At 43.8% G+C, this 25,249-nt stretch overlaps 1 protein-coding gene across 2 annotated transcripts in view; it reads left to right on the top strand.

Annotated features, from left to right (window-relative positions):
- Positions 1-4,157: 4,157 nt before the first annotated feature.
- The window catches only part of GRIA3 (glutamate ionotropic receptor AMPA type subunit 3), a gene marked incomplete at both ends in the record, with an annotated part of 142,461 nt that continues 121,369 nt past the window's right edge, over positions 4,158-25,249 (top strand). For both annotated transcript variants that reach the window (XM_079542008.1, XM_079542007.1), the window contains 2 exons: positions 4,158-4,248; positions 4,992-5,150. In XM_079542008.1, the coding sequence (XP_079398134.1) occupies positions 4,158-4,248; positions 4,992-5,150 (250 nt within the window). The remainder of the gene's footprint in view (positions 4,249-4,991; positions 5,151-25,249) is intronic.

The raw sequence follows: 25,249 nt of genomic DNA on the forward strand, positions 1-25,249 counted from the left end.
GAAAACCTTCTCCTTATGTCCAAACTGAGTCTCTCCTCTTTTAGTTTCCCCTTATCCTATCACCACAGACACTACTCAAGAGTCTGTCCCCCTCCTTTTTACAGCCCCCCTTTCTGTATCTACCAACAGGCCGCTCTCAGCTCTCCCCACAGCCTTCCCTTCTCCGTGCTGCACAGCCCAGCTCTCAGCCTGTCCTCGCAGGGAGGTGTTCCATCCCTCACATCGTTTTTGTGCCCTCCTCTGGATGCGCTCCAACAGCTCCGTGTCTCTCCTGTGCTGAGCACTCCCCATCTGGACGCAGCGCTCCAGGTGAGGTCTCACAGCACGGAGCAGAAGGGCAGATCCCCTCCTCGCCCTGCTGGCTGTGCTGCTTTGGATGCTCCCAGTGCACAGTGCTGGCTCATGCCCAGCTGCCATCCTCCAGTACCTCCAAGTCCTTTTCAACAGGGCTGTGCTCCATCCTTACATCTCCCAGCTTGTACAGATAGCAGAGGTGGCCACAACCCAGGTGCCAGACCTTGCACTTGGCTTTGTTGAACCTCATGTGATTCTCTTGGGCCCACTGCTCGGCCTGTCTGGGTCTCTCTGGGTGGCATCCTGTCTCTCGGGCCTGTTGGCTGCTCCACACAGCTTGGGGTCATCTGCAAACTGCTGAGGGTGCACTCGATCCCACTGCCAATATCATTGATGAAGATGTTATAGAGCGCAATTTATTGATATTTATAAACTTTTGAGGTTTAGTAATGGGAGAAACAACAGTTTCTAGATACTCACTATCTGAAGCTCTCTCTTGCAAGTAAAAATACAACTTACAAAAGTTAGAAAGTCAGCTTTGTGCTGTTAGGGCAAAGGTAGAGTCACAGAATCCTGATGCAGATTTTGCCATGACTTTATGCGAAAACCATGAGTTTAGCCTAGTAACATCAGAAAGCTCAGTGAGAACACTGTGTCCCACATTCTATAGCATTTTTCTAATCCAGTATTAGACATTACAATGAGAACACGTTAGCTAATTATAAATCATTACCTCCTCTTGATCAGGTAGACAGTAGTCAGAATCCCCTGGTGTCCAAGGCCACCATAACTCATCTAAACACAAAGCTCTGATTATCCTGCAAGATCTCAGTTGTACTTAGTTAAGGAAGGCTTGGGAAAGCATCTGGTATGACCTTGGTTAACATGGAACTCATTAACTTGAGTCACGGAGCATCCCAGCTAAAGTATGTGAACTACTTGCAAGGCATTCATATATACATGAAGCCAAATAAAATCATACTAAGATAGACTGGGTTCACTGTAAGAAAGAAACAGGGATGAAGCCTCTATGACATTCTCTAACATCTGTATGGCATGGTCACTGTACCATTTGTGTCCAAAAATACCACCATGAGACCAACTAACTAAGCAAAAAAAAATGAAGTGTGTGTTGACAATGCTAATAGTACTGATAGTACAGATATAGTACAGATCATCTTTTTTTTTAACAAAACATTCTGAGATGAGGCTGTGAAGCCACCATTTTATTCAGGATGAGGTGCTCATCCAACTGGCTGTTCATGGAAATGAGAGACTGCCCTATGCCCCCTTCATTCCTGGTTATTTGTGTCTTCTCTCGTCCTAACATTATAATGTTAAATGTAATTTCTTTCATGTTTTTTCAGTACATCATCATCAGAGGTGGCAGACAGCAGGAATACAAAGCTGGAGGGACAGGAAGAACTTGGTGAGAGCAAGTGAACAGAAACAGAAGTGAACAGTAAAGCTTTGAAGGTAACAAAGCACTGGAACAGGTTGCCCAGAGAGGTTGTGGAGTCTCCTCCTCTGGATATTCAAAACCCACATGGATGCTTTCCTTTGCAACCTACTGTAGGGAACCTTCTTCAGCAGGGGGGTTGGACTGACGATCTCCAGAGTTCCCTTCCAACCTTTGTGATTCTGTGACTGCAGGACTGTGTGAATGCTGTGTTAAAAATGGGCTGGAGATAGGTAGAGCACTAAAAAGATAAGTAGCTTTTAACCAGAAAGGCAAATCATTGCCCTATGGGGACAAACTTTTCACAAGTATCTTGGAATTCTAATGTTCACATACCTGCCTGTAACTGTCAGGTCTGCTGTGCTTACTGGAGGACATTTGAGAGCGGTGTGCTCTACAGTAAAGCCCAGCTGTTGTTTGTGGTCTCAATTCTGAATCTGAAAATTCCTCCCTCGGTGAGCTGGGTGAGTTACTTCCACTGATATTTAAGTTTCTACATCTGCAAGAAAAGAATACAATTCTGCTTCAGAGAGATGTTTAGAGGAATTCATAGATAATATTTGTAGAGTGCTTTGAGCTCAGAGTGCAATAGATACAAAGATGGCATTTATGTTCCACATATCTCTACAGATAACCACTTATTTCTTCAAAGAGATAAAGTGACAACAGCCTAACAACGTAAGCAGGGAACATTACAAGCCACCCCACAGCCTGGTCTCTACCCCTGCCTGAGCTGAAATAGACTCCATCTCCTGGGAGTGATTCACATAAGGGAACACACAAGCAGCAGACAATGTATGCACCCAGAGGTAAGGAGTCACATTTATGCTGCTAAGGTAATGCAAGTGTTTAATGTTCCTGCTTCATGAATATGATGCCCTTTTATTTATATGTGTCTTTGGCTTCCTTCAGGAGTAGTGGTTTGAATTGGTGATGTTCTTTAGTGATGTGTGCAGTCACCTGCCAGTGTCTTACATGAGCACCTACCTGAGCTACAGCCAGTGTCAGTGGCTGATTCTTTTGCAAATGCAAAGCCAAGTGCTTTCAATATTATCCCTAACGCAACTGAATGGAGAACAAAAAACCCACCAGCTTGAGATTAAGAAAAAAAAGAGACAGTGGAGGACCAAAGGAAAGTGACCTGCTGAAATTAGAGGAAAAGGAACATTAAGTGGAGAACAGTCTTCCCTGGGCCTGGGAGGTGGACTGAGCGACCCAGTATCTCTTTTCTATTTCCGTCTTGCACAGTGAGCCTCAAAGCAGCAAAAAGAAAAGAGCTGCAGGATCCTTCCAGTGAGGTGTCAGAGAGAGCAGGGTGCAAGACGAGCAGTCAGAGAACCAATCTCCAAGCAGAGGCACACCAGCTCCCTAAGTGCCTGTGCACTGCTGCCGGCACACGGTCGGAGGCAGTGGGTGTCTGCCTGCAGCGCTGCCCCGCGCCCGCTGCTAGGCCACAAACTCGGCAAGGCACCTGGGAGAGATGCTCCCAGTTTGTCTTTCTCCAGCTCGAGGGACAGCAGGGAGACTTTGCCGGATTTCATTCCAGGGGATGGCTTCATCCCCGGCTTTAGCGCTCTGCGGGTGGATGAATGCAGGAGCCGCGCCGCGCTGACCACCGGAGCGGGATGAGGGCAACTCCGGCTCGGGGCGGGCAGCCCCGGGAGAGCTCCGTCCGCCCGACCGCCCCAGCCCCGCCGCCCTGCGGCGCCCCAGCCGTGCCCGGGCGGGACCCCGGCCGCCTCCCCTCCCCGCACCCTCGCCCCGCTCTTCTCTACGCGGCCCCGGCTCTCCGCCTCCTCCCCTCCCCTCAGGCAGCGCACGCCCCGCACTCACACTCACACGCACACACACACGCAGCGGCGATGCAGCTTTAAAGGGACAGCCGCAGCCCGCGGACCGGCCCTCGCGAGGCCGCGCAGCTCCCGCCGAGCGCAGCCCCGAGCGGTGCCGCCCCGAGCGGCCGGGAGACGGCGGGGGCCGGGCGGGCCGAGGGCTGCGCGCCCGCCTCCCGCCAAGTTTGATCGATCACCCCCTCCCGGGCCGGCTCCGCTCCCACCATCTTTGGGGGAAGTCCCTGCGCTGGGAGGGGGGGTGGGGGGGGGGGCTGCCGGAGACGGGGGAGAAAGGCAACCTGACAGCCAATGAGCCCTGCCCGGCTGGGGTGAAGGCAGGAGGAGAAGGAGCTGAGGAAGGGAAAGGAAAAAGAAAAAAAAAAAGAAAAAAAAAAAAGAAAAAAAAGAAGAAGAAGAAGAAGAAGAAGAAGGGAAGCAAGGAGGGGAGCATCCTTTCACTACCTCCACCAGCATCGCCTCCACCATTGACACCGCTCCGCGCCTCCGCTCGCGCCCATCCATGCCCGTGCCGCCGGTTCGGTGTTAGGGCTGAACCGCAGCGGCTGAAGAAAATGGGGCAGCGCGCGGGCCGGGCCGTGCTGCTGCTGCTGGCGGGGCTGCTGGGCGAGGCGCGGGCAGGATTCCCCAACACCATCAGCATCGGTAAGCGCTCCGCCGCCCCGAGCGGCGCCGGGCAGCGTGGGGAGCCGGGGAAAGGTCCGCGCCCGCCGCCGGGAGCGGTGTACGGCGGTCCCCGCGATGCGTTCCGTCCGCCTCTCGGCGACGCGGGGTTCGCTCCGTGCTCCTGCGGAATCGCGCCCTGAGGCAGCGCATCCCGTGCCGCGGAGCGCTGAATGGCGTGGATCCGCAGCGACGTGCCCCGAACCTGCGGCCGAATGAGCCTCGGGGCCGTGCGTGCGAGGAAACTTGCCTTTTTTTTTTTTTTTTTTTTTTTTTTTCCTCCCTGACGGGAGCGCTCAGCCGTGCGCGCTCATCGAGCCCCGCTTCCGCACGGCTGGCAGTCCGCACCGCGCCTCGCCCACCCCGCACCCCGCCTGCCCGTGCCACGCAACCCTCCGGCGGAGCTCCGGAGGTCCGCACCGCCGCTCCCGGGCTGCGCCGCCCCGTCCCCCGCGGGCATCGGCGGTGGCCGCGTCGCGGTGCTGCAGCTCCGGGTGGCTCCGGGGCACCGGGCTGCGATGTGCGTGAGCCTCGCAGCCCAACTTCGGACTCGGAGCAGCGTTCCGTGCGCGCCCTGCCACAGCTGCACGCTCGTAGCTTGGTGCTGTCCGTTCCCCGCCGTGATGCGCGATGTGCAAATGTAACTTACTGCCGCTGCCTGCGCTAACAACCCGCTCTGAAATGCCTTCTTCCTTCTCTTTTTTTCCTGCTTTCTCCTCTCTTAGGTGGACTTTTCATGAGAAACACTGTTCAGGAGCACAGCGCGTTTCGGTTTGCTGTGCAGTTATACAACACAAACCAAAACACCACCGAAAAGCCCTTCCATCTGAACTACCACGTAGATCACTTGGATTCTTCCAACAGTTTTTCAGTGACAAATGCTTGTAAGTAAATACGTGCTTTTAAGAAATATGTTTCTTTGTTATCTGTTATTACATTCCCTTTGCCCCTGGCAGCCTGGAGTACTCCTTCGTGTGATACAGCGCAACAAATGTGAGTGCTGCCGTCAGGCTCTGTGGATTTGCAGCATTATGTGGTTGAATAATACCTTAGGGAAAGTTCCCTCACCACTTCTTTCCTCGTTTTTAGTTTTATTTTCCAGAAAAATAACCAGGCTGTGCATATAGCATCACTGTGCAGCCGTGATCAGTGAATTGCCACTGAGGTAGCATCTCTTCTCTGCTGAGGCTCCAGCCTGGCTGTTTGCAAATAATACTATGTAGGAGTAAAACAGGAGCAGCTGATAAAAAATGACCTTCAGAAACAGAAGCAGAGGGGCTTACATACCTCCTCTGCCCTGAAATATTAGCTTCTTTCCTTACAGTGAAGTCCTGTTAAAAGCTGAGAAGTCTGTCAAGTGATGAATGTCTTTAGAGCTGAGGGGAGAGAGATGGAATCAGAATGCTTAGCATCATGTGAAACAGCTCTGCATGAGAAATGCATCTGTATAATTTGAGCCTTTATTAACAAAGGAAACAAAATAGAACTTTGAGTGGTGGAAATGTGTTAAAATGCCAAATCCCATTCTGAAAGACCAGTGCGTGTTCTGCATTTAAATAAGCATTCCTTTATCAGAAGTGGTTCCTGAATATGTGTTTTACTGATGTGTCTGTATTCAGTTTTATGCAGTTTTTATCATAGGCTTTTGAAAATGAATGGAGTCCCCTTGCAAGGTAGTTGCAGCACACAGCACATGATCCAAAGGACCTCTGAGTGCAGTGTACTAACTTAGTGTTACAAACAAGATTCCTGTTTGTACACTCGCAATATTGCATTTTCAAAGAGGAGGCATTGCAGTGAGATACTGCACTGAAATGTCAGCGTACTGAAAATCTCCTATTTTAAAACAATTTCACGTTTGAATGATCTTTTTCAGTTTTGTTTGTTGGGGTTAGGATTGTTCTTATCATTTCCTGAGTATTCTTCCTCGGTATTTGAATTTTCCAAGAAATGTGGTGGCTGTGAAGTACACCACAAGGAAATTCTTGGATAACTTTTGGGTTGACACTCTAATGTATCCCCCATGTGACTGCTTCATGTTAATGCAGCACTACACTTTTTAAAGGGCCTTGAAGTAGGACCTTTAAAAGTTGGGGAGGTGTGTGGGGGGGTAATTATATCCAATTACAATATTTGTAAAGTAGAAAAAAATAGGGTAAATAAAATTGTGTCTGTACTTTGCATCTTATTTTACTAATCCCATCCTGCCTCAACAGCTCTTACAACAAACATCTGACTATTAATCCTTAATCAGTGTAATCCCTTCAAGAGGGCTGTATCTCACACATAGTTTCCTAAATATCAATTATAAGGATTTGAACTAAATACATTAAACTGCTCGACTGATTAGTGATTAATTGTTTTTTAAAAGTTCTCCCAGCACTTCTTCACAGATCCCACCATGACCAGTGAACCACACGCGCCTTCAGAGACAGCCCATGTATTATTTAGTCAGCGTGCTTCTCGTCCTGTGACATCTAATGATTTTTGTCATTGCTTAGTGAAAGCTGGGCTGGCTGTAGCAGGATGAGCTGGTTTTCTGTAGAACAGGGCTGCATATTCCAACACGTATATTACCAGTGTAGTAAAATTTGGGAAACTCAAACCTCTGGAGGAACCGTAGACCAGAGAATACCAACCTACAGTAACCTATTTAAAAATAGAAGATGTGAAAAATGAAGCAGAAGAAAGAGAATGAAAAGGTGACCTTGGCCATAGCTATGTTAACCATCTGGTAACAGTGTTGGTAAGAAAATAGTACCGCAAATGGAAGTCACTAGGCTGATAGGTCTCAGTAGCTGAAATTAGAAGAAAGAAAGAAAGAAAGAAAGAAAGAAGGAAGTAGAACAGTTGCTCTTGCTAGATCTGCAAGCAATTGTCTTTGAAGATCAGAACACTCATACAAATCAGTGCATTGGGATGAATGAATTAAGCCCCTCATGCTACATGGCTAACATGTAAAAGATGCTGGCTCCCAAGCCCCTAATCCTATCCTCGCTTCCTCCTGGAGTGGCAGATAATTTCAGGGTGCAGCCACGAAGGAATTCTTCCCACAACATTTTTGCTTCTCTTGAAGATAAGCATAAATTGTCTCCGGTGCTGTCACACAACCTTTTGATCAATATTTGCAATTGGCAGGAATCCATATGAGAGAAAGCTGCAGTGACTCTGTCTGCACCAGAGACAAAGGCTGTGACTGACTTTGTGATGGGATATATAATGAAGCTGAAGGGAAATCAGGCAAAGTAGCCTATTTGGGTTGAGCTTAGTGCCTCTGCGAGGCCGCATCCATCAACTAATAATTTGTATTCTTTGCTCTGTGTTGTACAGTACTAGCTGTAGTAAGCGTCCATGTGTGTAGGAATTGGGCTCTGCTCAGAAGAGACTTAGGTTTTTACTGTACTACTGCACATCCCACTTGCTGCAATCTGGTGCATTCCCGAGGCAGGATAAAAAATCTCTTCTAAAGTGTCCTCATGAGCCAGAGATAAAAGGCCCACCTCCAGTAGGCTTGATTTGGCAGTATCCCAACATGAGAACAAAGTTGTTTAGAAGCAAAAGAAAATTCCTGCCCTAAGCCCCTCCTTCTCATTCCTTTTTCAGTTAAATGATGCATAATCTGATTCATGTACATGCATTCTCTGCTTCACTGCTAGCACCGAGCCTCTCTCTGTATATTTAATTTACACGCGTGCAGAAGGTATTCATTCACTCTGTGTTTATCTACTCATCTATTTATTTAGCTGTGTGATATCTTCGCAGAGAAGATATGCAAACACAGAGGAAAATTCCAGCGTATTAAAGGTGAATTAAAGTTTATCATTTAGCCTTGGCAGGATTTATTGTACCTTTTAGAATAGAAAGCTTTTTGCAATCACAGAAAAACAGAAAGGAAGAAAGTTACCTGAATGTCTAAAATGAGCTAAAACATGGGTGTTTTCTTCAAGAAGCTCAGTGTGAGCGAGCTCTTTTCTTTCAAAATAACATTGCTATAACAACTGAAAGGTATAAATTCATCACTAGAAGCACCTTTCACGTTTTCATTGCAATCTGTGATGAAGGATGTTAGTATTAATGTTGAATTATGCGTCGTTCTGTGGATTGTATTCTCTAGAAATAGCCCATGTATGTCTTTCTGCTCTGCACTTGTAGTGCACTATACTAACACTGCTCTAGCCTCTGCAGTGTCAGCTCATTAGCACACAGATCTCATATTCCCTCTCTGCACTGTCATTGCAAAAAATTGCTGTTGTACACCTTTACAGCCAACAAATGTGCTCGTGCATTACATGCAGTTTTCAAGAAATATTTAGAAGCGTAGTCAATGATATACATAGTTCCCACGGAATTTCTCTGAAGAAAGCATTAGTTTTCATAAAAATCTGTTGATCATGTAATGATAGCGATGGGATGTGTACGGGAGAAAGGGAGTTTGATGGCAGAATCTCAGTAATCTACAGGCAGATTCCCTCTCTCAGCTGCACCCAGCCTACTGGCTGCATGTTCCTGTCCCATTATTTTTTCTGTCATTTCTTGTGCATCTTCTGAGCCCAGAAGGCTGTTTGACTAAATTTTGGTGTAGTGTTTTTTGTTTTTTTTTTCTTTCTTTTTTTCTTCTTTTTTTTTTTTTTTTTTTTTTTTTTCTGCAGGCATTCCTTTTTTAAGAAACCAAAAAGAAAGGGGAAAGACAAGAGGGTAAATGTAATTACATGCTTACTTTAGGTTGCTAAAATCACTTGACTGATTGTATGGGCACTTTCTTAATGGGGTCAGATTTCTGACTTTCTTTGAAAATCATTCTCTAGCATCCTGCAGTCCTTTGTTTAATGTTGAAGATTCAGCTCAGATTTCAGTCAAAGTGCAGTTTGTTTCTGTGAGAACGTTACAGAAAATGATACCACAGGACTAGCAGCAGACAATTTTGCCAGATGAACTGCATTTTTTCTTTTTCCCAATGCCCAGGTGCAGATGTACATATATGTAAACATATATATATATACACGCTCACATGCATATTCAGTCACACATGTGGACTCCTCCATACACAGGGTTTTTCCTTACGTGATGCTCAGCATTTCTTTTTGCCAGCGGGCAGATAATTTGCTTCCCTTGCATCTGTGTGCTCTTTGGCCAGCTGGCAGAGGACACTGATGCTGAAAGTGGTCAGCTCCCTTCTGCCAAAAGCATAAGGATGTCTCTAACAGCCTTGCCAAGTTTGGGCCATGTACTGGTGTCTTTGCTCAGTAGGAACCACAGGGTAGATGCCTAACTCTCCCCATACAGATTGCGCTGTGGTTTCTGCCACTGTAGTAAAAGACCAAAAGAACTTTGCTTTCCGTGTTGTTCCATTGATTACAGATCCCCAAAGCTTTTTATGTTTGGAACTTGCTCAGGCACTGTATGCTACTGCTGTGGCAAAGCAGATCAGCTATTTTTAGCTTATGAGCCAAAGCTTTTGTAATACTGGGGTAGATAAAAGGGTGACAAAGGGTGTATTCCAACTGAGGTTTGTTTCTGGTTCATGGCAGAGCAGGAGATTTGTCATTAATGTGAAGTTGACTCAGCGTTAGCAGAAGAAACAGTATTGTTTTAAATTGTTTTTTATTATTTTGTAATTTTAAAATGAGCTGGTTCTCCTTTCTCTCCTCCTCCACTATGTACTTATGCATGTACATGTTAGATGTTAGGATAAAATTTAACTCACGTTGTAGAGAAGGAAGAAAACGCTGGGCACTTTTTTGAGAAGTTCCGTGAATTCACTGAATGAATGAAGAGTACATCATGAGGAGATCCATTTACTTGCTCGGTTTCAGAAAGATGCAGAGATCCATTTGTGCAGTTTTCCTATATAGCATAGGGTCTGGAGGACCTGTGAGACAGTTGGCATGGGTTGGAGAGCTGCTGATTAACTTCAGGTCCTGGTGAAGGGTGTAAACAGCTATAGTTTATCTCTGGGAGGAAACAGAGATGCCATGATGGGATATGCCAACAGCATATGCCAACAACTTATGAACAGTTTCAACTTCAGAGCTTGCCAAAAAGCCACAGAAAATAGTGGGTTTCTTTCCTTTGGGTTCACGGTGCTCAGTGTCAGGGAGGTGGGAAGCTGTCCCGCTGCAAGTGTGGGTTTGTTATGCAGGAAGGCGTGAAAGGAGGGAGCTGATGTATCTTGAGTGATTCTTTGTTGTCACAGTCCAGCAGCTCAATGTTTCTCCATTTAGAGTACATATTTTGTCATTATCCATTCTGGAATGCTAATTTTGATCTGGCTAGGCATCCTTACAATGTTATTGGAATATGTTCTTTTTAAAGCAGCGACACTTTGGTTTCGTGTTTTGTGTCTCATATCAAAGCCAAATTACACTCATGTTCACTTATTGTGAAGAAAATGTTTGTATTGGTTTTGTATTTGGCGTTTAAGATGCAGCCTAGAGTCAGTAGTTTCCGTGCTACTGTAAAGGATAATCATTGGAAAGCCAGGGCCTCTATTCTAAAGGAGATTGTAGGCAGCCTAAAAGCTCCTTGCCCGTTGTCATAAAGGTACATTTGGTACACAGGACCTTGTAGCTCCACTAGAACAATGTAACGATCTAAAAATGAGAGTATAAAAATGATTGATCCAGATCAAACCACTTTCTCTGGAACTGTGTGGTGGTCACTGCAGTGAAGCAATTTCCAGCTTTCTTGCATGGGGATTCTGTTTCTCCAAAGCCAACATGTTTGTGTCACACTGCCCATTAGAGGCTGAGGCGTGCTTCCCTTAGTTATGTTACCTGCCCTTTGTTACTGTTGGTCTTCAGAATATCAGAAACCTCAAAAGCCTCAGAGCTGCGAAAATCCTGGAGTCTTTGACGTGCAGTCATAGAGGGAGGACTGCAAAGCAGACTCGCTGTTCGACTGTTTGTAGGCATTGCAGCATGGAGATCTGTCGCTATCACACGGCTTCACGTTGTGTCGTCTGGCCTTACTCTGTCAGGGAGCCAGGAGGTAGTTCTGTAGCACCAAACACGTGGAGTTCATTTATCACACATATCTATATATGAAGCATTCAAAGGCACCGTGTGCCTTCGTAGCTGAAACCACCATGATGTAATTGCTAGAGGTTAAACTATCATATTTGCACAGAGCAAGAGAGAAATGGGCAGTAAGGTTTCTGCATAAAGAGGAAGAGTAAATGTAGGAAGCAGTAATATCAATGAATCCACCTAGCAGCCATTCATGCGTGTCCCCATTGTGGAGTCTGAGGCAGTGCATCTGCTTTATCATCTTAAGTGCTTCTAAATTAGCGAGTGGCAGTATGTAGCCCTCACACACACACAGCACAGGAGGCACTGAAGCCCTTATGCACAAGGATCAACCTGCAGTGGCACTGCACTGGGGATAACTTGCCCAGGCACTTCTAAAAAAAGGTGCATTGCTCTCCTAGAATTGGATAGTAGCCCTGCTGAATGCTGTTCTGCTGCATGGAGCGACACAGCTCACCACCTACATGTGATTGTTTTGCTGGACCACGTGGATGTTTTAGATGTGCTGAAAGTTGTCTTTAAATGCAGTTTACAACATGATCACGTAAGTTTTGTGATTGCATCTGAATGCTTGATGCAGCCCCATGTATTGGGCTTGCATTTGTTGGCGTTCAGTCAAGTTTAATGTTTGCAATTCTGATCAGGAATTTTTAAAAATAATGCAAGGCTGCACGATGACTCCACTTTCTTGAGTCCATTTTAATATAAGAAGTGCATGATAACTCTGCTGTCTTGAATCCTAACACAAGAGCAGTCATTAAAATGATATGCAGTTGTTTGGGAAATGTGTATCTGCTTCCTGATAGTATGTATTCCGTGCCTGCTTACTTTATTCAGTATATACTTCATTATTTGCACACTTCATTCTCCTGGACTGATGCATGCAGGGTGCGTGCTGATTTCACCTGCAGTAGTTGTGTTACATGCAAACATCGAGCATTTGGGCCCAGCCCATGTGGTCAGGGGGCTGAACTTCAGAAATGGCAGAGTGTCTGATGGCACTTAGAATGATTAGGAATGTGTCAGTTTGCTACTTTTGCCATTTCTTATACAGCAGTACATTTTGCCTGTGTCAGGCAGGACAGTTTGCAGTGAGAAGCTTGTAGAGCTGTGGCTAGAAATGCCACTATATTGATCACTTCTTTCACTGCTAGCCCTTCTTAAAAACAAAACAGCAAACACATTTGTACTCTTCATTCTTCTGAAAAAATAAATGGAAATGAGCTCCTACTGATTTGCTGTCCTTGCCAGAAAAAGGCATGTTCCCACCGATGGACCTAGGACAGCATGTGTCACTGCTGTGCAACAAGCTGATCTGTCACTTGACAAAGGAGAAAACTTCAGCTCTTCACCTGAAATAAGCAAAGCTGTTGGAAAGAGAGCAAGTTTAATCCTGGAAAGTTCTTTGCCTCCCACACAGCCTGGATAATTGATACAAACATGTTCTGCAGCACAGCCCATGCCCAGTTCTTGCCTGCCTGACCCGTTCTCAGGCTTTTTATTTCAGTGGTAGGAGAAAGAACTGTCTTTAGTGCAAGCAGCATTGCCTGTTGCTTTCTCCCACTGAGGTTTGTAGAATGTGCCATAGCTGAAACCACAGGGCTGCCAGCTTTGCCAAGAGTTGTGGGGCAGGGCTTCTGGGGGATTGCCGCAGGATTCCGTGATTTCTTTATCTGATTTCTGATTCAGAGATCTCAGTCTGAGATGGACGCTGCAGCCCCTTGGTGAACATACCTTGGGAAACCGTCATGTCGCATTGTGGGACAAATCCTGTTTGGTCTTTGTTTGAGTTCCCAAAGACTCTTTAACAATTTTGTTGTTCTCGTTGTTTTGTAAAAGGATGGAGGTGCAGAGTGAGAGGTGGCTTTGGAAGAGAACATGTAAAGCATTGATCTTTATCAGCTGTAGGTTTGTCTACTTAGGCCTTATCAGTTATGTCACCAAGTTTGGATTCTAATGAAGTCTGGTGGTCAGAAAACTCCAGTTCATGTGTGTTCCTTTTCCCTAGTGGTTAGATAAGAGCTAATTACTGTGTTCATTGATCTGCAAAGGACTGACCCAGGGTCTAACCTTGCATTGAATCTGAATTGGTTTGGGGACTCAAAACTGTCTTGCAAGTTTAATGTACTCAAAGTGTTCAGTGATCTCGTGACACCATCACGAGTGTCTCCTCTACCATGGTGGGGTACTGCAAAAGCAGTTGGACCTGAGGATGTTATGTCAGCATAACATTATCCTGCTCTTATTTTAATCAGTGGTAGTCTAAACATGTTTACGTTACCAGCTCAGGCTGTGTTCCTCCATAACACCACGATCTCACTGCAGTTCTGAGCATCCTATAAACGGATTGGATATCCCAGAATATCATGCTGCCTGATTTCAAAACCACTGAAACATGAAACACTGGGACATGATGGGAAAAGATAGCAGCTGTGTAACTCACTGGTCTTTCATTTCAAATATACTTGCAAAAAGATTTTGGAGATTAGCTTGGGATCAACCAGAAAATTGGAGAATTAAGAATAAAAGCTCCCATAATAGTTTCAGGCTTCAAGAATTGATTCAGTTTCAGATAAATCCAAATGTTTTGTTTTTAAAATGGTGGTTTCTGGGTTCTGTAATTTTTTTTTTTTTCCTGACTGAAACAATTTGGTGAAGCCTGTATCAGTTAGCATAATGTTTCTGCAGACATGAATCTGTCTTTTTCAATGTTAGAGCACCTGTTCTGTCCAATTTTTCTGATGACATATAGGTGATGGATGAGAAAATTGTGTGTGTGTATGTTTTGGAAGAAGCTGGCTATATTTTCCAGTGTATATTGTTCAAGCTGCTTGTGATGGATTTTATGGATAGACAATTTTTGTCAGTTCAAGTATGTATAGCATGTCTTTCCACACCATCTACAGGCAACTGACTTTATTGCCTGGAGAGGCAGTGAGATAAGCCCCAAATTGATCAAAATGAGGCCAGGGAACTCTCCTAAAGCTTTCCACTATTGTAGTTTGGCTCTCCAGGAGCAGAAGTTACCTTGTTTAAAGCATGGATTGGTACAGCTTTACTGCATACACACTGGTAAATGTAGCAATGCTTCCTACAACCACAGTGTCCTGTTTAAAAACTGTGCATTCCAATGCATTAGTTGTGTTTTGTGCTATGTAACACAAGAGGAAATTGCACACAGTGACACACAGCTGTGCATGGCTGCAGGGACCACTGAGAATGAGATGGTTTTGTGCCTCACTGTTCAACCGTAGCAGGATTAAAAACCCCCCTCTGTATTCCATTAAATAAATATAGGCAGTCAAGATGCATAGTGGGTCCTTCTTCTGATCTGATTAATTTGCAGTAGCCAGAAAAGGGTAAAACCAGAGCGATCCCTCATGGGATGTTCCCGACTTTAGTCCTGTGGGTGAAGCAGGGGTGCAGGTCCTGTGACAGCCTATGTATCCTTCAGGGGAGACTGTGAGCCTCTTGGCAGACTTCACACCTCTCAGCAGGACTGCCCAGGTTGCCTGGGCTCTCCAGCAGCCAGCTGAATGCCCCCTTGTGCCGCGTCGCACATATTTCCTCTGGCAACATCGGGAAATTTAACAAAACATTCACGTTCAGCAGTAATAAGTGTCCCTTTATAAATGATGCTGGGTGTCTCAGAAGTATCTGTAATAGACTGTGTAGAGTAGAATCTGCCAAGGAAAGATTTTGTTTTTCAATTGAAACAAAATAGAGTAAATCAAATAGTCTCCAGTGCGAAGTGCTGACCTTGCTTTTAGCAGGAGTGATGCCATCTCCACTTCCAGGGTTTCATTTTTCTTTTTTCCCTTTTTCCACATACTTGTATTTTTGCAGCTGTGAACCTTTCAATACTTTTCTCTCTCTCTTTGCACCAGTTTATGGATTTTGCAATTCTTGTATGAATAAAGGCTGGGAGACATTAAAGACCATAGATTTCCTTCTGAAATTTAAGTCATTGTGTCTCACCTTGCATCCATAGTTTTTCACTGTTTGAAAAACATGGCACCTTTTTCTGAGGCACTGTAGAGTTAAGAACAGGTCTTTGACAAAACAGTCTTTTGGAGGAAGCGTAAAGCTAATGTTTTAAGCTATTTTCATCTGTAAAAACGCCCTGTTATTTTCCATGAGGAGTGATGCTGCTCACCCCTGCAGCCTGGTTAGGCTCTAGCCTGGATTGCTATCAACATAAATCAGTTATTGTCCTGGAAGCTTTATTCAGATAAATTATCTGCACTTCCTGCCTTAAATTCTCCCTGTGTTGTTCTGCAGTGTGAGCCCCTCAATCTCTGCATACACTGGAGGATGCAATTTGATATTAAAGTATGTTTTTCCCTGCAGGCTTTTCTGAAAAGATTTTATGCTTCCTTGATAATGTCTGGAGATTCCCTGTGTTAATAAGAATTGTTTTGTTAATTGATTCCAGAGTCTGCTGCTTTGGAATACTCTGCCTTCATCAGGATCTTCACATGAATTTTAAAGTGGCATCCTCCTGGACAAAATTGCAAGCAGGATTTATATGATTCTTCTTTCTACTATGCGGTCTCTCAAAATGCTTGTATCAGCCCTGAGTATTTCTTGTGCATGTCGGATTGAATTCAGTCTATTGCAGGGTTCTCTGGAAGGGAATTAAAATCTTCTTGGCAATAACATAATTAATATTGATTGTTAATTGTGTTTTCCAGAAGGTTGGGCAACACTGCATGTAAAATATGAATCTGGCATTTCAGTTTCCTGGAAATTCAGCTGTGTAATTCAGTGTATGTGCTGCATACTTGCAAACAGTATCAGAAATCTCCACAGACAGGAAATGTGCAAAATGGGTGTAGGATGGGCAATAGCACTTTAAGTTTCTCACATGCTGCCCTGCCTGTTTTATTCCTGGATGAAGGATCCTATGGAAGTATGAGGTACTGAGATGAAACCCAGTGGATGAGCAGGACCCCACAACTTTATTCTGCAGCACAGCTCACTGTGGGCTGTTTCTCCCCCAAGCCCGCAGGCAGAGCTCAGTGATGCCAGCTGCAGCTCTGCAGCCCTGCATCCTCTTGGAGCTCTCCCTTTGAGCTCTCGTTGCTGGCTAATATTGTGGTGCACTGCTATCTGATCACTTAACCTGACAGTGAGAGACTTTGTTTTACCAGTTTCACCATCTTCCTACCCGCTTTGGTTTCCTTCGGTTTTGTGACTCTGAGTGCTGCAGGGAAGTGTACAGTGTTGTGCGTAATTACCATGCAGGTGTAAAGAGTTATTGCCAAAATAGAGAAAAAAAATAGTGACTTTGATGATCAAAGCAATAAAGATCTGCAGCTCGATACATTCATCTTTAGAACCTGGCTCTTCTCTACAAATGTCCTCTGTGCAATTCTGTTTCAGAAATACCATGGCTTTCATGTTAACACGTATTGACTTTCTGTTTGCAGAGGCAGCTTCCATGTTGCAGCTGGACTCGTTCCACAGAGGCACCAGCTGGGTGGGGGGTTTCCCATTTGTCCAGTCAGAAGGGCATGTTCAATTTCAGAAGTTGTTGATGCCATTCATGCCTTTCCTGTTGACAATTAAGCTACAGACATACCAGCAGGATGTGCTAATTGTCCTTCACATCATGACCTAGCAATGAGCACGGTTAATGCTACAATTTAAAGATTATTTTGACTGTCAGTTTATCAATATTCTGAGCAACAGGCTGTAAGAATGAGCAGGGATTTCTTAAGGGTGTAGGAAGCACAGCATGATGTTTTAGCTCGGCACAGCAGCTGTTTGGTCACCCAGCCATTGTGTCCTGCTCAGTGTGTTCAGAGGGCCTGGGCATTTCTGCAGAGCTCCTCTAAGGGAGTTTCCTGGAGTGCTGCACTCTGCGAAAGAGCTGAGGTGACGAAGGTTTGGCTCCCATTCCTGGTATCTGCAAAGAAGAATTTGCTGCAGTCCATGGTGTATTGAGCTCTCTGCAGTGATGTCTCGTGGCAGCACAAATCCTGCCTGGAAGCAGCCAAGTGCCATCCCCTAGCTGTGTGAGTGAACTGACCGTTCCTGTGTTTCCTCTGGAGCACACACCAGGGATACTGTGAATCCTAACAGCTAAAATGGGGTCAAAACCCCCCAAATCATTCCCCAGGTTGGGAGATTTTCCTGCAGGCTGCATTCAGAGCCCCATCCTCAGGTTCTGCTCTGCAGTGTGTCAGTGGGACAGCAGCAGTGCCACAGCGTCCAACCCCCAGCAGCTGGACCTTGCTCCATTTCACAAATCTGAAAGTGTTATGTGGGGTCTGCTCTGGCAGAGCTGTGCTTTTCCCCTTTAGTCAGCTGCCTTTATTCCTTTTCCTCTTCTTTGTGCCTGACTTACCTTAATAGATAGAAGCGGATAGAGCATAATTTTTAAAAAAGAGCTATTTCACTTCCCAGGGACACAAATTGGTCTGTGAATGGTGCTTTCTGTTCCCTCTGCCTGGGCTCACCTCGTGCTTCAATCTCATTCCCACTGAGCTGCTTGGCTTATTTCGTTCTCAGAACCTCTGTGGGTAGGGGGCAGGTTTAGCACTGAAGTAGTTAAAATCCTAAAGTTTCTCGGGTTTCCTCAGAACTGACACTGGTTACCCCAGGGTAGGCTTACACAGGGAGTGGGAGCTTCCTTTCAATCCGGTTTGGCTTTGATATGCTACAAATCCTCCAGACCATGCAAGCTCCCTGCAGAGCTGGGGCTGCCAAAGCACCAGAGGGGTGCTGGTGCTTTCAGTGGGATCAGCATATAAATGCAGTGAGTGGGTGAATGAAAAGAACGACATTCAAACTCTTCAGTGTTCCTTTAGTTTCTTGAAGCCTGCCGTGCCTTTTGCACTGATGAGAGACTTGTGCAGATCCCGGTGATGAACCCCCTAAAACAAACAGCTGAGATTAGTAATATTTATAGATAGCCTCAGAGATCATTCATCCATCTCGAGATGTTTATTTTTGGGCAGCCCAGTGAAACTGATGAGATTGCCAGTTGTCTGAAATGCCACTGCCAGTTGTTTGAATGAACGGTATTGATTATGGTTACAGGACTATTCATCTCGTACTGGCACGCATACAATACATGTATTATAAAAATGTTGTTTCTGTTGACAGCTGGGTTATGAAATGGCGCACTGAATTACACATCCTTAGCGACTACATATACATAGGCTTTCCTTAATACTTTCATGAATATTGAAAGTTATTTAAAGAAAAAGAAAATGGAGTAACAGAAACTGAGGATTATTACATAGTTCACTCTGAAAGTAATGCCTCCTATTTATTTCCATGCAAACTACAAGAGATACAAAGAGCACAACACTATTTCATTGATCAAATTTTCATCTACAAGCATCTAGTTTTCAACACAGTCACCACCGTGAGCCATGCATTTTTGCCACTGATGAACAAGAGTCTGCATACTGTGGTTGTTAAGATGCATACTGTGCCAGATTCATAGCTGCTGTGATGGCATCGTTGCTAGGAAAATGTTGCCCATGCACTCCATCTTTCATTGGCCCAAAAAGGTGGAAGTCAGAAGACGCCAAATCTGTACTAAATGGTGGATGTGGTACGACAGTCCAGCCAAGATAGACAGTGATGCTCTGTCTATCTTGGTTGAGAAGAGAAAGGTTGTCTTCTTCTCTGGCGTGGCTCTGGAAATTTGAGCCATCAGCATAATCAGCATCACTGTCTAATGGCCAGAACTGATGTGATGGGTTTGTCTGGTTTCTTGGAAGTCCAGAAGAATCACCCCCTTCTTATCCCAACATCACTTTACCCACTGAGGGGCTGCATCTTGAACATTTTCTTTGATGGTGAATTCACATGTCCCCACTCCATGGACTGCCATTTTGACACAAGCTTGTAGTGATTATACTGTCTCATCACTGGTAATGATGTGAATCAGGAAACTGCCACCTTTAGCCTCATACTGATTCAATGGGTCCTGACAAACTTGCATACGGTGTTCTTTCTGTTCCTGAGTGAGCATCTGTGAGACCCACCATTTTGCAGTATTCCATGTTGTCACCATCATTTCCAGTGTATTAGAATTGGTATTCAGCTCTGTACATAGCACCCTGATCATAATCTGCTGATTCACATGGAGGACCTGGATCAAGATGCTCTTCATTTTGTAGTATGATAACTGTGCAAGGTCATCAAGAATGTGGCTTGACTTTCACATCACTGTTGCCACTGCTGAAATATACCATCCACCGCTTCCGTGTGCTCAGCATCCACTGTTTGATCTTCAGGAACGTTCAGCAAGTGTCGATAAATGTCAGTGAGTGCAATTTTTGCTACATGGAGGAATTCAGTTCCACCCCTTTGCTCCATATGTACTCCCATGTCAGATGCCTTTCTGTCGGAGTGCCCCTCTTCTGCCATCTGTCACACAGCCATGCAATGTAATGAGACAGTGGTTCAGTCTCTGCTGCCATACCACCAGCATCTGCCTCTGATGTTGTTGGCCTACATCATAAAATAGGAGGCATTATTTATGGAGCAGTCTTCATACGATAGCTGCATTAGAAACAACCAGTTAATGAACTTATGTTGAAATGAGCTGACAGTGAAACTCCAGAGGCTGCTAACAGGTGTAAACAATCTAAACCATGTCCTCGGGGACAGAGACAGTTTTATTTTAACTGATTGAAGAACGCAGACTCAAAAGGCCATTTCAGGCTACTCGATTGCCGTGGTTTTGGTTTGGAATCAAAGAAAACCATGTGCAAACCCAGTCTGCAGTTCTACCTTCACAAAAAGTTCTGTCTCTCTCATTTTTTTTATTAAAAAAAAAAAAAAAAGTGATGCATTGATTGTGTTCATCTACACTTACCCTCCAAAGTTTTCCATCCTTCATTCTGTCACTTGGTTAATGGTGTGTATCCCGATTGCCTGGGTGCTCCATCACCTTCTCCTTTTGCTGTGGGATTCACTGGAGGAGCTCAGCAGCTGTCCCCTCAGAGCAGCTTCTGTCCCCTCACTGGCACAATCTGTTTTTTCCAGCTCGGTGCTAAACTAACCCTGAACATTGAAAGAAAATCCTCAGTCTCATTTTATAGGATGTGGCCTTTCATCGATGGCATTGCTATATTTTTAATGATTCTTATTTTGAAGAACTCTTTTCGTTAAATAAAGATTAGATTTTTAAGTGCTGTAAAATTTCCATTCTTTTGCTCAGTAGTAATGAGTGATCCAAAATAGATTAAAGTGCTCAGAGCATTTTTGTACATTTGCTTTAATGATGTTGACTTGATTATATCCGAAATAACCCCAGTGTCTCCTGTAGTTGCCCCAGTTTAGCTAGGTGTGCCTGTGAGTAGACCTTCCCCATTTCTGTCTGTATTAATGGGTCCACTGAACATAATCTGAATGGTGCACGTGGTGTGGTGACAGGTGTAACTGTAGGCTCCCTTCATCTGTGTCTTTAACATATACTTGAAATTACAGCAAATTTATTAAATGACTACATTTAAGTATTCATAAAAAATGTAAATCTGAATTCACAGCTGGAGCAGCTTGACTTGGTATGTGTGATTTAAGTGGATGGAAGCAGTTTTATATCGCCGTGATTCTTGAAATGGTATTGAGCAATTTGTTCTTTCTGGCAATATAATGGGTAGAAATCTGTACTAATTCATGTGTTGCTCAGTTTCCAAAGGATCTTATCCTTCCTCACCTTGTGTTGCCTACGGTAGTTTTCAATTTGATAATTTTTTAATCTTAATTTCTGTTTTCTGTGGTATAAACTACCAATTTCCTGAGCAGGAAAGTCAGTCTCTTTTGCTCCTACTTCCTTTTTATTCACAGTCTGAGAATTTTCTTCAGTCACATGAAATACGCTTGTTACAATGAAAAAACATCATTTGATCAGCTCTTGTCACTGCTGCTTCAGATCCTTGCAAGATCCGTCTGTTTCTTTCTGCTTCATACTTCTCCTTGTCCTTTGTCTCCACAGTGAATCTGTGTAATACAAACACACTAAGTGATGGTGACTTGTTTTTGAAAATCCATTAAATTTCTCTAAAACTTTAGTTGAGTGTTAGGAGATGGGATATTTACGTGCTTATCCTCCCTAAAACTTGATGAGTTAGCAGAACAGGTGTCCTGTGTGTTCATGGAGAATAGCCGCCACAAGTGCTTGCCATCAGCATGAAGCGTGAGGGGAGGATTCTTCTGATAACGTGTGTGTGCTGCAGCTGCAAATGAGGAACAGTAGCAGAGGTAAAGCAGTGCTGCATCACTTGCCAAAATTTAGGGGCGTCTTCATCTGTGAATGATTCTGCTTAATTGTTACGGAAGCCTCCCCTGCTGAAATTACGCATCAGAGTGGCACAAGCTGAACAGTTGTGATGGCTGAACTTGCTCCTGCTGCTCATGAACCAGACAGACTGTAAATGCAAACAGTAGGTGCTCCTCTTATCTCTAATTAAAGCATGCATTCAAGTTTGACTATGCAGTGGCTGTATCAAGTTGTGCAAAGAGCTAGCTTGGGAGTTGAGAAGCAGGCATTTTTGCTAGGTATGTGCTCTCACCTGCTTTGCCTTTCTAGTTTCCTTGGCAGAAAGGACAGTCTGAGGGGGAAAAAAAGTAGTGGTGAGTCTTTCTTTTCTCTTTTCCTCTCTCTTTTCTTAATTATGGAAAGTGCTGATGTTTTCTGCTGTTTATTTCAGTGTAAAGAAAAAATTTCTTGGAAATTTTAAGAAATTGCCTAAGCATTATTTTTTCTTTCTGGAGCTGCAGTATGACTGATTTTTGTCCTGCACTGCCTGGTACCCCAGGATGTATGCCGACAGGCACAAAAATTACTAACTTCACATATTGAATATTCCCATGAAAACTGAGCAGAATTGCCTTGGTAGAGTTAAGCGTGTGTGTGATAATACAGAGAATCAAGACTCATGACTGCGCTCCTACAGACCCCAATCAATGTAATTCTTTCTCCTAATAGCTGTGCTGCTGCCAATAACTTATTTTTAAAATACCAGGTCGTTTATAATAGTAAGATTTATATGTGATGGTTATTTGCACTCTTAAGAAAACCAAGGGAGAGGAGGAGACAGGGAGAGGCCATTTGAGGGGGTGATATGTGTAGCTAAAAGTCTTTATGCATGGTATTCTTAAATATTCTGTGCACTCCTTAAACACAACAGTTAATCTGTATAAATTGGTTGGTTGGGTGAATTGGTTGGATACTCTGACTCAGGCTTGTCCTTTAATCTTCGTTAGCAGCAGCACCCCCTGTGAGAGCCGATGTGCAGTGTGTTTTTGAGAGGCACTGATGTAACAGATGATCACAAACACAAGTTCTTCGCCCAGTCTTTCCAGGGTTATCTATTCAAATATCTTCTTTTTTTTTTTTTTTTTTTTCTTTTTCTAAGCTTAGGCAACAATTTAACTTTTCACACAAACTTTGACTATGCAGTTTAAAGAACAAATCCTGTCTTCTTAGTCACGTTTCCTCTTGTGAATGATTTTCCTTGTTTTTTTAAAACTTGATTTTTTTCCTTTTTTCTTTTTCCTTTTCTTGTTCACAGCAAATGGTGTGAATGAAAGACATATTTCTGGTTTGTGCAGACAATGTCAGCTTGTATTGAGGGTAAAAAATTTTAAATTCTATGTACAATGCTATCATGGTGTAATATTATGGTAATCAGTAATTTCTTAATCAGCTACACAACAGTGCAACTGCTTGGCATGTGAGAAGAGTCCCATAAAGATGAGTTAAGCTTTATGGGGTGGGACAAGCTTCTCACTTGCTCTCCTCAAATAACCCAAACCTGACCTTCAGAAATAAATCTTTTAGGAGGAGAACTTAATTATCTTGCATTTCCCACATCGTTGCATCTAATTAACTGACTATGCTTTAGACTTTCCCTCATATGGGAAGTTTGAATGGACTGTTTAGGTACCACAGTTTTGGAAACAAACATCAAAATACATCTTGTCAGAAGACTACAGCTCCATCCAGCATGATTAGTTTCACTTGTTTGCTTTATCTGTCACTTCTGTTTACTGAAGAAAATGTTAAGACAATCATGGAATACCAGATACTCTATTATTTACATTTGTCCTAACGGTCCTCTTGGGAAGAGAAACGCTTCTATGTCAGTTTCTCCTTATTCCCAATCAATACACTCCACAATACGTATTTATGCAAAGCTAATTTGGTGGTAATAGGATACTTCTTATTTGTGAATAGTTTGGGTTTGGGGGCTGGGAGGGGGAAAGGAGAGGACCAAGCGCATGCAGAGCAGCCACAGCTTGGAAGAGGATCCAGCACCTTGGGTGTTAGATACGCTCTGCTTCTGTCTAAGACATGGACTCTGTTCAAGTGCTCCTTGCTAGGGCACAATCTTCTTCTTTTTCCTAATTTATTTGCACATGTAGGAGCAAATTCAGACTCATTGCAGGATTGTATCTCAGTGTTACTTCAATCACTTTTTAGCTTTCAATCTTTATAAGGTAGCAAGGAAAAGGGGAAGAGCTGTGCGTAAAAGCATGCTGTTAAATCCCTAAAAATTCTTGAGGGATCTGCACAGAACACAAGGCCTGAAACTACTTTAAAAATGATCTTTAACAACTGACCTTATAACCAGTCAAGGATGGAACAAGTGCATTAAGGAGAGTGAGGAAAAGAAGCTAGGGCAACACGAATGTACTACTGGAGTCATAAACAGTTGCAGTCCAGTAACTCAAAACCTGGTTACTTTTCTTTGTAAAACAGCTTTAGGATTTAGACTTGGGATTAGACTAGTTGCTCTGAGCTGCTGAACCAAGCAGGGTTTACAGAATCAGAGAATCACCAGAGTTGTAAAAGACCTCCAAGATCATTCAGTCCAGCCATCCACCTACCACCAGTATTTCCCCCACTAAAACATGTCCCTCAGTCCCATGTCTGTAGTAACCTGTTGGTTGGATTTTTAATGTGGATTTTTGGGAGTTGTTGGGGTTTTTGGTGGTTGTTTTGTTGGTGGTTGTGAATGTTTCACAGTTATGGAAGATTCAGCAGAGAATTTAGCCCCATAGGCAAAGAATGACTGAAGAGAGGAACATGAATGCCTGTTTTTCTATTATAGTTGATCTGCAGAGCAGGAGCTAAAAAACATTGTCTGGGCTTTTCTGGGAAGCTTGGAGAAGCTGAGGAATATATCAGTCCTTTTTATTCAGCACTACCAGAGGATTTAAATCTTTCTGTCTTCAGTTTATTAAATTATTATGAGAAAGTTCTTCTGTTATCGAATTCCTTTTTCTCATGCAAAGTTTCTATACTATTTTTGTTAGAGGAAAGTATTGTCTTGCTGATAACATTGCCAGTGGGAAGGAGGGCCTGGTCTGGCTCATGTAAATTACAAATATATAGACACTATCAGAGTACAGAGAAGTCTTCTGTGCCTCTTAGTGACATTTCTTGGAAAATGAGATCCCTTGTGCCTTCTATTGTAGTCTGGAGAGACACTTCACTCACTCCATTAATCTATCTAAGAAGCCATACTACCTAAGTTCAGCAAAGAAATCAATTCTAAGGCCTACAACATTTTTCAAGTCCAAAAGTAATCTGTGTATGGTCTGCTATGAAAGAATTGACGCTGTTGGTGAATCTACTTGAACACAGATTGCAAAAAATTCAGTGCCTCCATACAACATACTGGTTTAAGCAAACACAAAGGCACATTCTCTCAGTGCTTTCTATTGCCTGCAGTTTTGATGAGGAGTATAGAATTACATAAGGTATATGTGTGTGGGGTGGCATAAAGAAAGAGCTCTCTTGTTTTAGGGCCTGAGTTTGTGATGAGTTGATTTTTGCTGGGTGACACAAGTGCTTTTCTTGATGACAATTGTAATAGTTTAAATGAAAGAAAAATATTTATTCTAAATTTAAACTAAAATTGACGTTCATTTGCAAGTTAAAACTGGGTGTCATTATGTATATTATTAGTCTTCAAGATATT

Source organism: Tetrao urogallus, assembly GCF_951394365.1.
Source record: "Tetrao urogallus genome assembly, chromosome: 13".
NCBI classification, from domain to species: Eukaryota; Metazoa; Chordata; class Aves; order Galliformes; family Phasianidae; genus Tetrao; species Tetrao urogallus.